The 13,865-nt window shown below is 40.4% G+C and overlaps 1 protein-coding gene across 2 annotated transcripts in view; it reads left to right on the plus strand.

Moving 5' to 3' along the window:
* Nucleotides 1-1,163: 1,163 nt before the first annotated feature.
* The window catches only part of col5a3a (collagen, type V, alpha 3a), a 92,528-nt gene continuing 79,826 nt past the window's right edge, over nt 1,164-13,865 (plus strand). For both annotated transcript variants that reach the window (XM_053612395.1, XM_053612396.1), the window contains exon 1: nt 1,164-1,534. In XM_053612395.1, coding sequence (XP_053468370.1) covers nt 1,456-1,534 — 79 coding nt within the window. In that variant the 5' untranslated portion in view covers nt 1,164-1,455. The remainder of the gene's footprint in view (nt 1,535-13,865) is intronic.

Genomic DNA, 13,865 nt, shown 5'->3' on the forward strand with positions numbered 1-13,865 from the left:
AGTATCTGTCAAGGACATACAGTATCTTCTAGTTAGAAAGGATGCATTGAGTATACATTTAAAAGGGACTTATAGTCTAATTATGTACCTTAAATCATTTTAAAGGTACACTGTATCTGAATGAAAGATACATGTTAAAGGTACGGTAGATAAGGGTAGCACCCTAGCGACAAGGACAGGACAGTTTAGTACTCTTTTCTGGGCTCGGGTAAATTGATTATCCATGTGACATATATACATACTTAAATACAGTACTGTGCAAAAGTTTTAGGCATATGCAAAGAAATGCTGAAAAGATGCCTTCAAAATAATGAAATTAAATGTTTCTACATTAAAAAAAAAATACCATGAACAGCGGTAAACAGTAGTAAATGCAACAACGTCAATATTTGGTGTGACACATTTTTATTTATTTATTTATTTTTTTGTGCAGTTTTTGATACAAATAGTGCAGTTTTATAAAGAAATGAGCTGTAAATGTTATTGAGCATTGTGCAGAAACAGACCCGGTTCTTCTGGAGACTTTGACTGTCGCACTCGCTTCTTATTTTTTTTGCAGCAAAATCCAACAGCCTTCGTTATATTTTTTTTTTTGTCTGAAAAGTGTCTCTTACATAATATGCTGCTTTCTTTCATGACATCCAAACGTTTTCTGTAGCATTTCATTTTGTGCTGGAAAACTAATGTTCGGGAATCTAAAATGTTTGTTGTACTGAACTGATAATGTCATAAAAGAAAAAAAAAGAATAAAATAAGTCATAAAAAAATATATATAACAAAGTTTGTACTAAAATAGGGTGACTACTTTTGCATAGTATATATATATATATATATATATATATATATATATATATACACACACACACACACACACATATATATATATATATATATATATATATATATATATACATATATATATACATATATGCTTTGTACATAAGGTATGTAGGCCTGTTATTAGCTTTATTAAAATATTTACCAATAAAGAGCTATAGTATTCTGTGTTGTAGGCTGTTCTATTACATTCTGCAGTTTATTGCAATATACTTCAGTTGCATAAGGTCCAGGGCAATCAAGATCATCATCATCATCATCATCATCATCTAGACACATCATGGCGGATGGATTTACAGGCACTAAGTCATTGTTAGGGCGTCAGGAGGCAATATGACTCTCTTCTCATCCTAAGTCTCCGTGGGAGGGGAGATGAGAGAGGAGGGAAAGTTTTGGGGAGGGAGCGCACAAGTGCGCATCAGAGGGAGAGAGAGAGAGAGAGAGGAAACTGGATGCAGAGGGACACAGTGCAGCTAGGACACTTCGGGAACGAGGACACTTCTACACTGGACCGGGTTTTACCGAAACTTTGCCCTGTCTCTTTTTTTCTTCTTTCCACCGCTGCATGGCTTCAGTGTAATCACCGCGTCTTCTGCCTGGAACTCTGCACTGTTTAACATGAACCGAGGGACGGGGAAAGAGGAGAGAGTGTTCCTGGCTCTCCTCATTATTTTACACACCACCACAACGCATGCGGGTAAAGTATCAGAGGGGTAAAAGAACTGAACACTGGTAAAGTGTCTGTAGGAGGGAGGGGAGGGGAAGGGTGGGGTGGACGGGGGTTGGGGCGGGGGCGCAAAGGTAGCTGAAGAGGTAAAATAACTTGGGGTGGAAAGTAACCAAAGGTAAAGAGTTTTGGGGTTGAATGTTAAATTGGAGAAAGTGTGTAGCTGTAAAGAGTATGGGGTAACATGTCCAGATGGGTAAAGTGCGCTTTGGGGTAGTTACAAAGTGTTGGATTATGTTTAGAAGAGCTGAGTGTCTAAGGGGATATGGGGCTCCAAGGGGGTATCCTGGGACTAAGGTACGATACCTTTAGGTGTGTGTGTGTGTGTGTGTGTGTGTGCTTTGTAAATATTTTTGGGGTAAATAGAATAGGTGTAATCTGTGTTATAGGGGTAAATAATACCTTAGGGGTTTTTTTTTCTCTCCTTTGCTTCTGACACTATACATAATCGTATAAACCCATCCTCATGTATAAACACACACACACACACACACACACACACACACACTTGTAGTTTATTTATTGAGTTGCTTGAGTTAAGCAGTTATTTAAGATTTAAATAATGTTTTAAATCATATTTCTGTTGGGTTTCCAACTATAACGTCTTGCTTAATTGTTCTAAAAAGTTTCTGAGAGCCACATCTATCACTTTTCACATCTTTTTTTTTTTTTTAGATATCCGTTGCAATGAATCACTTATTCAACACATGAATCGGTTCTGTGTGAATCGGTTGAATCTGCTAGACGGAATCCGTTAACTCACGCAGGACTGAATGGATCGGTGACGTCACATTTAAAGCAGACTCGCCGTAAAAAAAAATCCGAATAAAAACCTGCACTACGACTCTGATTGTATGATGGAAGTTGTGGTGAAGTTCTGTTTTACATGTATGCCTAGTACTCGGTACTAAATGCGGTTTGGGACGCAACCTGGTAGATTAGTGATGCGCGATTAACGAACGAATCGGTTCTCTTTTAAACGACTCTTGTTCGAAGAGTCGGTTCTCAAGTATTAATAAGGAATCGGTAGCGCTTTAAAGGTTGACTCCTTTGTATTGCACTTTTTTTTTTTCTCTTTAAAGTGTGCATTTTATGATGATGCCTATTTGTACTAGTCAAGCAGTATGCATGAGTAGGAATTTAAGTTGCTTGATATTAGGAGGTCTAAACGTTGCTAAATCTATAAATCGAAGTCCTTGTATAAATATAGGTTATTATACAGACAGACGTGTAAAGGTTAGCACAGTGCAGCCTACACAGTTTTTGAGTGGTATTCTAAATTGTGAGTCAATTGAATCAAGACACTCAAATGAGTTTGTTGGAAAGAATCAAATTAGCAAATTGAGCTCTATTGAACATCTGTATATCAACCTCGCTCGGTCACCTATCATCGTGTCAGTGCTTTCTTGACCAGGGCAGAATTATAACCAGGCGATTCTGAGAGGTTCTTTTGTGATGTGTGTTTTGAGAGAACGTAGTCGTTCAGTTAACAGCTAATGTTAGCTAGCTAATTAGTTTGTATTTTCGCAACTATGTGACAAGTGACATTATGAGAACAGCGAGGTTGCTACCTAATAATGACCAGTTCTTCTATGACAAAACTGCTCTTTCTCTTCTATTGGCACACATTCCCATGCTTTGCAAAAGTGCATTTTCATTTGAAACTAGTGGATTCTTTTTTTTTTTCTCTCCACATGATCACATCTTTCCTATTCATGTCATTTGTCATTTTATTCACTCTGGACAAACCATATCTCTTACCCCAGGTATCATTATCAATACCATTATCAAGCCTCCCATCCATAATCAGCTTTATCTCCTTGTATATATTATAAATTTGTATGCAAACCTTTTGGCACCTCTGCTCAAAGTCACTGACAGAATTACAATGTGCGTTGCATGAGACAAACTTACACCTTAATGCTTAACAAATCAGTCTCAGAAAAAGAAAAACGCATAAAAATAACCTGTTGCATTCTCCTGCTTTATTGATTTATATTTACAGTCTGATGACCTTAGTAAATAGCTAATATCAGAGCATTTTGTACGTTCTTCCTGTTTCCATTGGGTTCCTCCAGATCCCCTGCTTTCCCCTACTGTCCAAAAACATGCCTGTAGGTGGATTAGCAACTCTAATTGCCCCTAGATGAGAATGGGTGTGTCCTGGCATCCGATCCAGGGTTCCTTCCTGTATCGCATCCAGGGATAGGATCCAGCGCCACTGCGACACCGATCAGGGTAAAGTCCTTACTAAAGATGAATGAATGTAGGAAAACATTGACCAGGATGCCAGAACTTTTGCAATTATCTGCATTGTGTTTTAAATGGGCACAGTGTGACATATTTAGCTCTATGAGCCAACATGAAAGTCTGAAGTTCAACCATTAGCAGATAATAAAATGGGAAAATGGGTTGTTGGCATGCTATGAGAGCTTTATGATTAACGCACGTATGGTTAAACATGTGACGCGTGATGTTTCACTTTCCTCTTCCTGCCCACATTTTTATAACCTGCGTCTTTTTTGACACGAGAGCTGGGATGCCATTTTTTCCCCTCTTCATTTCGCATGCTCTTTTATGTCAACATTCAGCATGCGCTCTCGCGCTTTGGCAAAAAACAGAGAGGCGGTCAGGCGTGTATACCCTCCCCTTTGTGCGATCCTGCCGTTTCACATGGTCTGCACCAGAGAACATGTTCTCTCTTTGATCCCTCGATATATAAGCAAATGAATCAGGGAAGAAACCGATGGGAGGATAAAGGCTACTGGTTAGAGCTGTGGGAGATGCTTTCTAATGGAACCTCTAAGCATTTCCTATCTTCAAGCCAGACCTCCCTGCTGTGCTGGAACTCAGTGCATCGTCTTCTTTTGTTTAATGAGCTGGAAGCTTACCAGCATATATAATATGCATAGATAACATTCACCAGCTTCAAACGGCGACTCTCTCCGATCTACAAGCAGTTGTGTAAACATCTGGACCACAGAGACAAAAATCACCTCTTCCTAAACACACAGTCTCCGTATTCTTGGAGGCTGTAGTCTTTCTTGTAGATAGCCAGCATCCTCAGGTTGTGCAAACATGGATAACGTCTTGCCTTGGACGATGTTGCACATATCAATGGGGATTCCCTTTTTGGCAGCAATCTGTAACTCAGTGCAGCACATGAATGACAGAATTGTTTGTGGAAAATCTGCGCCTTTGGTCGTCCCCTGCGTGTGTCTCACGCATGCAAGGAATGGAGGCTTTTATTATTGTTCCCGAAGTGTAACCACTCACACTCCTGCATCAGTCAGCAGAGGTAGACCTACTGTGACGTTCATGTCCTTTCTACTGGACAGCTCGAGCAGTCGCTGTGTTGGGGGGGGGGGGGGGGGGGGGGGTTAAACCGCACATTGGAGACGCAGCACTGTTATCTTTATAATTCAAGGCAAAACACCCACGCACCCTGTGCAAGCTCATAAAAGGCAGGAAGTCATATGGAACATGCGCTCGAGTCAGCAGTGAAACAGCTGAGGATGTTTGAAGTCATGCAGTCTTGATTCTTCTGATCCATCTGTCACAACGTCCTTGATGATGACTGGACCCAGGACCATTTATGCATTGATGAAAGCAGTAAATCATCAGCTGTAGCATTTATGATTTTCGACCTGTTGGTATGACGATACAGGAGACACAGCAGAAGCTACAGCAGAAAAGCCAGTTCACCGAAGGGGAAAGGACACTGGATGTAACAAACAATCATTTGCTTGTTCCTGCCTAGTTTATGTGAGCCAATAGAAATCTGTGGGTGGGTCTATGGTCTATTTGGTCTGAAAAAATCCATGGATCAAAGAACCAGACACCGGAGTTGTCGTTTTGATGCGAAAAATATCATATATAATATAAATAAATATAATATAAATTTTTATAAAACTATAATATAAAAACAGAAGCTTGCTGTTTGAGTTACACCAAAATAATCAACCAAACAATATCACTAACCAGGCTTTTTAAGATACCTTCTCTATTTCGAACAAAAAAAATACATGCACAGGTGAGCAGTTAGCTCATATAATCAATTTACAATTTAGCATAAAGCAGTATGTGAAAGTCTAATGTTGGCATACAACAGAAAATTGACAAAAGCTAGGATAAATCTGTAGTATATAAAGTTCAAAGGAATAGCACAGAGCTCAGAAACATCCATCCATCCATCCATCCATCTATTTTCCATACTGCTTATCCTACACAGGGTCACGAGGAGCCTGTCCCAGGGAACTTGGGGCACAAGGATGGGGACACCCTGGATGACTGCCACCCCGTTACAGGGCACAATCACACACAAACTCACACACTACAGACAATTTGGAATCAGCCTACAGCGCATGACTTGGGACTGGGGGAGGAAATACCCGGAGTACCCGGAGGAAACCCCCGATCCCCACAGTACAAAACTAGCACAAAGCCGATGTACTGGGAACTGACGTAATGGGCACAAACATGCCACCATTGTCCCCTTCATATTCTTCTAGTGAGACGGTGATTGCTGATCTGCCAGTCACCAGTTTGAATCTGGTTCTGGGCTTCACACAGTAAGGCACAATCTGAGGAAGTAACAACCTGGAATCTTTTCTAAAAGTAAGACCCTGAGTTGTAGGGTTCTACACAGACTCCTTCAGGAAACCAGAAACAAAACGAGTGGAAGTTGAAGTGTGTATGAAAGTCTTGTTTTCTTGTGATTTGCTCAGCTGAATGGCCGAGAAGAAAACTCTTTCTCCTGTCAGAACCTGACAGAATTCCAGAGTCCAATTTGGTGCACAATGGTTGCTGAAGCGGACCGGCAACGCGGGACTCATGGGTGCCTCCAATAGCGTGCGACGGCTGACGACTCGGCTTGGTGTTATATGATTCTGTGAATAACACGACCATTCTTTTTGTGAGTTTGTCCAGTCTGAAATCTGAGTGAAATCTGTGTTTGTGCTGCTTTGCATGATAAAAGCGACAGTGTGTGAGCGGACAGTATCTGGCGCTCAGGGCTGCAGGTGTTTCCTCTGTGGATGCAGGAGCTTTGGAGCAGTCTGGCCCTCTCGCAGTGAGCAAACAGCAACCGAGCAAACTGCAGAGAGAGAGAAAATGGACATGTAACCATGTCCGGCTGGTTCCCATACACACACCTGCACACACACACACACACACACTTACACATTCCACTGCACCACCTGCTGGCACCATAACTGCGCCATCTCGTCTATTTTTCAATCTCTTGTTGCTCCAGGGCTGACGATCGTCTTGATCTAGTGTTAAGGATTAAATCATATGGAAATGTGCTTGAGTAGGAGGTACATTTCAGGAACGACCCATTTATGTAGTTAAGGATCATGAATGCCTCTTATTGTAACTGACAGTCCGAGATAACTTAAAGCAGATTCAGCCTTGATGATGACATACTTCTGAAACAACAGAATGTTTGTATTTACTTTGGGCACACAGTGGAAACTGGAACTGCTGGATTGGTTTGAAACACCAGAAATGTCAGCTGGGGACATTTGACTTTTATTTGTTTATTTATTTATTTATTCATTTAAAAAAAAAAAAAAAAAACGTCAGTGAATGAAAAGGCGAATTGTCTACATGGCTTCTTTAGTAGCATTTATTTATTTATTTTATTTTCGTTGATGCACTCAATTGCAGAGCTGGAAAAGTTTAAAAGTGGAACATTTGGAGAAAAAAAATAATAAAAGTAAACAAAATAAGACACAGAAGACCTAAAATTTCGTGTCTTTAGACACTGAATTACATTGTAATATTGTTAATTACTAACATTTACCCAGCATACACAGCAGTTGCTGAATTCTCGAATCTGATTGGTTAGAAGGTTCTGCAAGGGTCATATTAATATACTCATTCTAATATGTTATCGTTTCTTTAGTAACAACTCATTCACAGGGACTTGAATGGTGGATAATAACAGGATTTAAAAAAAAACAAACATGTTGTTGGGCTCTCGAGTGGTACAACAGAAAGCATGCCTGTCTCCTGTCAATCACAGTGAAACTACCCAGTTGAGGGCATCTGTGAGCTTGTGTACGCGAAAGAGTCCGGATAGCACTTTCCTCCGAGTGTGTTACGCTGCCCTATGATGCAGCATGAGCAGCAGTTTGAGAAGATGCTGTTGGTTAGCTTCATGTGTCTTGGAGGAAGCATGTGTTAGCCCTCACCTCACCTTCCCTAATTGGTAGCTTTTGGTAGTGGGCTAGTGGGTGGGTGTTGGCCAAGACCAAATTAGGGAGAAAATGGAAGAAAACAACAACAATAACAACAGAAATATTGTTGATATGGTGGAATTTTATATAGGGAGACCATTTATTTACGATTTATGGATAGATTCTCCAGTGTCCGCGCTTTTATAACAGTCTCTAAGCTGCCATTGCTGGGCCCTTGAGCAAGACCCTTAACCATCACATGCTCAGTTGTATAACTCAGATAAATGTAAGTCCCTCTGGATAAGTGCGTCTGCCAAATGCCATAGATGACTACGTTTTCTGACACGGAGGACTCTGTACTTTCTGATATCTCTGTATCGTGACATTGCAGGGTTTTTTGATTGATAACAGGAACTAACTTGTCTTGCCGACGTCCCACAACGTTAAATGTAACTATAAACGGATAAAAAGTATGATGTGTTGCTCATTTTTAAAGAATAAAAAAATGTCATCGTTGACAAATTGCTGTTATATGAGAGGAGTAAAACACTTTAGGATGTGCTGTTAAAGGAAACTCTACTCTACTCAGCTCCTGCATGGTAACAGTAACTTCACCACTACCACGCGGTCATTGATGGTTTTTCCCTATAACAGCACGTTCACAAGGGTTTTATGAAACGTCTACGAGGGCTCTGCTGCTGGTTTGCAGGGTGCTGATGTATGAACGCGGTCTCGTTGACCTACAGTCCTCGTTTCTCTCCATAGAGCTTTCTCTTTCCAGGACCCCAGAGGTCAGAGGTCATAGCCAGGCTAATTTCATTAAAGCTAGTGTTGTAAGACCAAGGTATGCTCCAGCTGGTGCTGCTTCACAAACATAATCCTGAAAAGCTGCAGCAGTACAGATTAGGCATAGTTTTAGGCATAGTGTTTGGCCGACTTCCCGTCTTTTGAGTAGGAGTAGCCTTGCTTGGAAAACGGCCTCGTAACGCTCGTAAGGTTGTGGTTTAAATTTACAACAGGTCATGTGTAGACAGTGTGCTGCTGTGTGTAAATCAGGGTGTGGAGTAGAGGAAAGAGCTCCATGAGCTGGGAGTTCCTGTTCCTGGTGGTTTTCTGTTGTAGGAAGGCATGCAGTCAACTGCATGAAGAGCATGAGGGGAGAAGTTTACACATGCTGTCGTGGGTTTAAGAAGCAGGAACTTGAGACCAGGGCTGAGTGATATCATGCCCACTTTTCAACATCGCAGGTGTCACGGTAGTTTTTTTTTCTACAACCCCAGTTCCAAAGAAGTTGGGACGCTGTGTAAAATGTAAATAAATGTCAGTAGGGTTATGTCAATGATGTATGTCAAAAAATGTCAATAGAACGTAGAAAACATGTCTGTGTTTGAATTTGATGGCCGCAACACGTCTCAAAAAAGTTGGAACGGGGGATTGGGGGTGGGGGGCAACAAAAGGCTGGAAAAGTAAGTGTTACTAAAAAGAAACAGCTGGAGGAACATTTTTCAGCTAATTAGGTTAATTGGCAACCGGTCAGTAGCATGTTGTAACATGGGGTTGTAGAATTTATATATAGTGGGCTAAATTGATTGGATTCTAAGAAGCTGAAATGGAAAATTTAAATGTTTTGCACTTTATCTCTAACTCTTTTTTACCAGAGGCCAAAAAAGGAATTTGCACCTGTTTTGGGGTGCCTGTGCAGTTGTTCATAAATATTTATTTATTTATGAGGGAACTACTGTTTCTGGGAGGAAAAACACAACTCAGGAAAGTTCAGGAACATTTTTAAAAAATGTGTCGGTTTTAGGTAACTTAGCAGAAGGCAAAGAGAGCTCTGAGTGTTTGTGTTGGTAAGTGCAGGTATTGTTCTCTACCCTCTTGTCCCTGTTTATGGGGTGGAAACGCACTTTTTTTGTGTCTGAGACAATGAATTGAAAGACGCACGGACAAAACCATGGAACCCTGAAGCCATGGAGTGATGATCTACCAAGGGTTTTTTTTTTTTTAAGGGGGATGGGGGTGAAGGAAAAGCTTTATTTGGTATTCACTGCAAGTCTGAATTCATGTTTTATGCATTCGGAATAAATCTGTACAAGTCGAGGACTGGAATGTTCAGATCAAGCCACGACAATCTTTGATCCGGGATATCGGTTATCTGAGGTGATACCGAAAAGCAGTCAGAGACCCGCAGGGACGGACACATCCAGGCAGGTGTAGTGTCACAAAAGGAGATCATATCTCATCATATCTCATCTCTCTATAGGCTGTGAACCTGCCTGGTGCAAGGAAGATTCATTTTGAAACATAACACATGTGGCGCTTGTTGCCAGAAGTTGTTGTGCATGAATGAAATGAAATGAAACTCACACTTAGAGCTGCCTCAGGCTGTTTCGTTTTGGCTGGATGTGTGAAACAGACGTAGCTCAGGTGTGCGACTTGTTGGCAAAAAAAAAAAAAAGCGAGCGGCATGTTGGGATTAGGTTTGATCCAGAGCCTGGCATCGCGCCACCTGCCCCTGGGTTTTCTTTATAAAAGTGCAGGAGGAGGGGTATTCCTAAAGCCTGTGCAAATGCCCATTAAAGCAAAACGAGACATGGGAAGTGGAAGAGACTGTTTGATGTCCATTGTTCCATCATCTTGGGTCTGTGGTGAAGATAACATTGGGATGAACTCCCAATCATATGGAAGAGCAATTTTAAACTAGTTAGAACCATGAAGTGTCTTAGACCACAGGTTCTCTGACTTTTTGCGGCCAGTGACCTCTTGAACTGTAAATTATATTTGAGACACCTCTTCAGGATATATTTATTTAACATTTTCCAACAGTCCATGTGTTATTGTTGCCACATAACTCTTTATTCCAGAATGTTCCCCCAGCAGAACACATTAGATTGAAGTTATGTATAAGATTGTAGTTTTTGAGTTATTGAGGTTTGGATTAAATCCATCAGCTGTAAGAACGTCAACTGTAAGATTTATGGTGATGGTCAGCTGACTGAGACATGAAACGGCTTTTCCTCTGGAAACCTGTCGGAGATGCAGAGGAGGCATTTCCCTTCTCGTTCCCAGTCCTTTTCAGCTTTTCAGTTTTATTGTCGTGCGAATTAGCCGAGGTCAGAGGTCAGATATTTGGCAGTGCCTTGTTATTCTGCGTCTGCTGGAGCTCTGTGGTGTGTAACATTCACTCACTGAGCTTCGAGTTTCATCCAAACTGAGTGTGTGTGTGTGTGTGTGTGCGTGTGTGTGTGTGTGCGCTGAGGGCTAATTATTTGTCATGTAATATTTTTTTTATGATTAAATCATTGTGTTTTGAAGAGGTGCCAAGGCGGCGTCAAGCTTGGTTTGTTTTGGGGGAAGAAATGACTTATTTAATGTTTTCAGCAGCGCTGTCAGGTGCTCTGTTTGGAACACTAGGCTTTGCAGACATTCCATAATTAGGCTAAAGATTATAAGGCTGCTCTGCCTCCTAAACACCTCCTCCTAGCTGTCCTGTTCATGTCCTGTTCATGCATGTGTGTGTGTGTGTGTGTGTGTGGCTGGATAAAAGAAAACATATAGCATGCATTACATATATTTAACCCCATGAGCCTTTAAGGAAATTCGAATGATGCAACTTCCTGTTAGACATCCCTACTGAAAAAAACAATAGGAACCAACACATAAATTCTAGTGGTTTCCACTACAAATTCCATTACAAACCATCAGCTAACCATTGAACGCATTACTATTACTGGTCCTTAATCGTATCCACTAGACATAACATGCCGCCAATAGAAGACAACAAATTACCAATAGAGACCCATTACAGTTTCCATTAAAACCAATACAATTCCCATTATCACCATTAAAACCATAAATTCTATGAAGGTTTCTATTGGTTTTTTTTCAGCAGGCAGGTGATGTGTAAAATAGTCCAACTACATATTAAAAAAAGAATATGTAGATGAAACGGATAATGATGCAAATGAATGAATTTCATTCAAATACATTTCAAATACATTTTCTGTGTGTGGAACGTTCAGGAGTTTGCAACACCTTGGCTTCAATAAATAGTCAAAATTCATTTCAGTTCAATTAAATTTGATTTGTATAGCGCGCTTAACAATGGACATTGTCTCAAAGCAGCTTTACAGAAATATATAAACACAGGATATGGATTTTAAGTGTGTGAATTTATCCCTATTGAGCGAGCCGGTGGTGACGGTGGTGAGGAAAAACTCCCTAAGATGATATGAGGAAGAAACTTTGCGATGAACCAGACTCAGAAGGGAACCCGTCCTCATCTGGGTAACGACGGATAGTGTGAGCGTAAAAGAAAGTTCATTATGGTTTTATATGAAGTCTGTTTGCTGAACTAGTCCACTGTTCACTAAAGGAGACCTGAGTGTAAAACTGCATGTGGTAATTGCAGTCCCAAGGCCATCGCAGCAACCGTAGTCCCAGCAACCACAGCGAGAATGTCCATGTGGAATTGAGGTCCAAAACCATTTCCACGGTATGTCAAGCGGTACCATCCTCAGCAATCTCCAGGCTGTAGCCTCCAGTTGATGAGAGCTCCATCCAGAGGTAGGGTATCAGGATGGATCAGGCAGGTGCGGAGAGCAGAAAGGGTCAGGATCTCTGACATCTCCATAAAATCATGTGTGGCTGAGAAAGCTCTTCCCCCTGCTGTAGCCTTCACTATTTGAGGTACCAACAAATAGCCTGCACCTTTTGATCTAAGTAGGCATGGCGGATCATAAAGGACCAAAAGTTCGCTTAGGTACTGTGGCGCGAGACCGTTTAGTGCTTTATAGGTCAATAGTAATATTTTATAATCAATGCAAAATTTTACTGGGAGTCAATGCAGTGTGGATAAGATACGGGTGAAGTCAAAAAGATACAGAATGTTATTGTATACATTTAAATCATGTGGCTAATATTAAATAGTTTGATTATGTTCATAAATGTGTCTTGAGGGAGTTCATGGTTCTTTTTAATTTACACTTTAATTTGTCCCTTTCTCCAGAACATTTGAGAACTCTTGGTATGGAATTTTTTGACTTACACGACTGCCAAACATTTCTTGACTAATTAATGGGAATTAAAACAACAATTTTAAACGCAACAAGGGTGTGTGAGCAAATACGCTTGAGAACGAGGCTGATCAAAAGCAACTCTACATATGTGTATATTTACAAGCGCTGTTTAATTCTTTCTATCCAATGTCTGGAAACCTTTAAATCCACACCCTATGTTCTCCACTGTACCGTAACTTGGCTGTTTTCTCACTTCTCTCCCTGTTTAGTCTGTTGCCATGCCTCACGTCGCTCTGCGCTCAGCCTCTGAATAAAAGGCATCTGCTAAGCAAATAAATAATGCCATAAAAATCGCAGTGTTTTGTAGGCAGCAATGAGCAAACTCTTCCCACAGGTTTAATTAATGCAGGAAAGCAAAGGATAGTGTAAAAAAAAAAAGAGGAGTACAAGCAGGGGGCAATTCAGGGTCCAGTTCAGTCATAAAATACTTTAGATGCCAAAAATTGTGCAGAGATTAACCACAGCAGGAAGATGTCCTGAGCTAACTTTAGCAAAAAAACAACAACAAAAAACCAAAAAACAAAGCAAAAACTCTGCGCTTAATTACAAATTGTACATTGTACATAATCCCCTCACTAGTTGATTTATTTTAAGTTCCACTTAAATAAAAATATGATTTTGAAGTTAAGTTATCCTTTGTGTATGATTCTGATTATAGAGGTTCGGTCAAATATGTTAGCAAAGCGCTAATTCATATGCAAGACAATGAGGTAAATGCTAACATTTAGCTGCAGAACCTGTATGCTAAAAATACCACTCTCTTTTAATATACACAAAGTAATCACAAATACAGACAATTCTGAAACTTCACCATGTCTTCATGCCATCCCAAATATTTAACTGTTTAGTCAACAGGTAGTAAACTACTTTTTTTGCATGTTAGCACAAGTGGGATTTTAGCTTGATTTAAGCTAGCTAGCTAAAGTTAGTTATGGGAAAATGTGACCGGTACGGTGTATTTTGGGATGTTTTATTACTATTTGATAAATTGCAGAGTATGTGATGATGTAAACTGAAACTCTGATACTAAAATCTCACTCA

Source organism: Ictalurus furcatus, chromosome 24, assembly GCF_023375685.1.
Source record: "Ictalurus furcatus strain D&B chromosome 24, Billie_1.0, whole genome shotgun sequence".
NCBI lineage: Eukaryota > Metazoa > Chordata > Actinopteri > Siluriformes > Ictaluridae > Ictalurus > Ictalurus furcatus.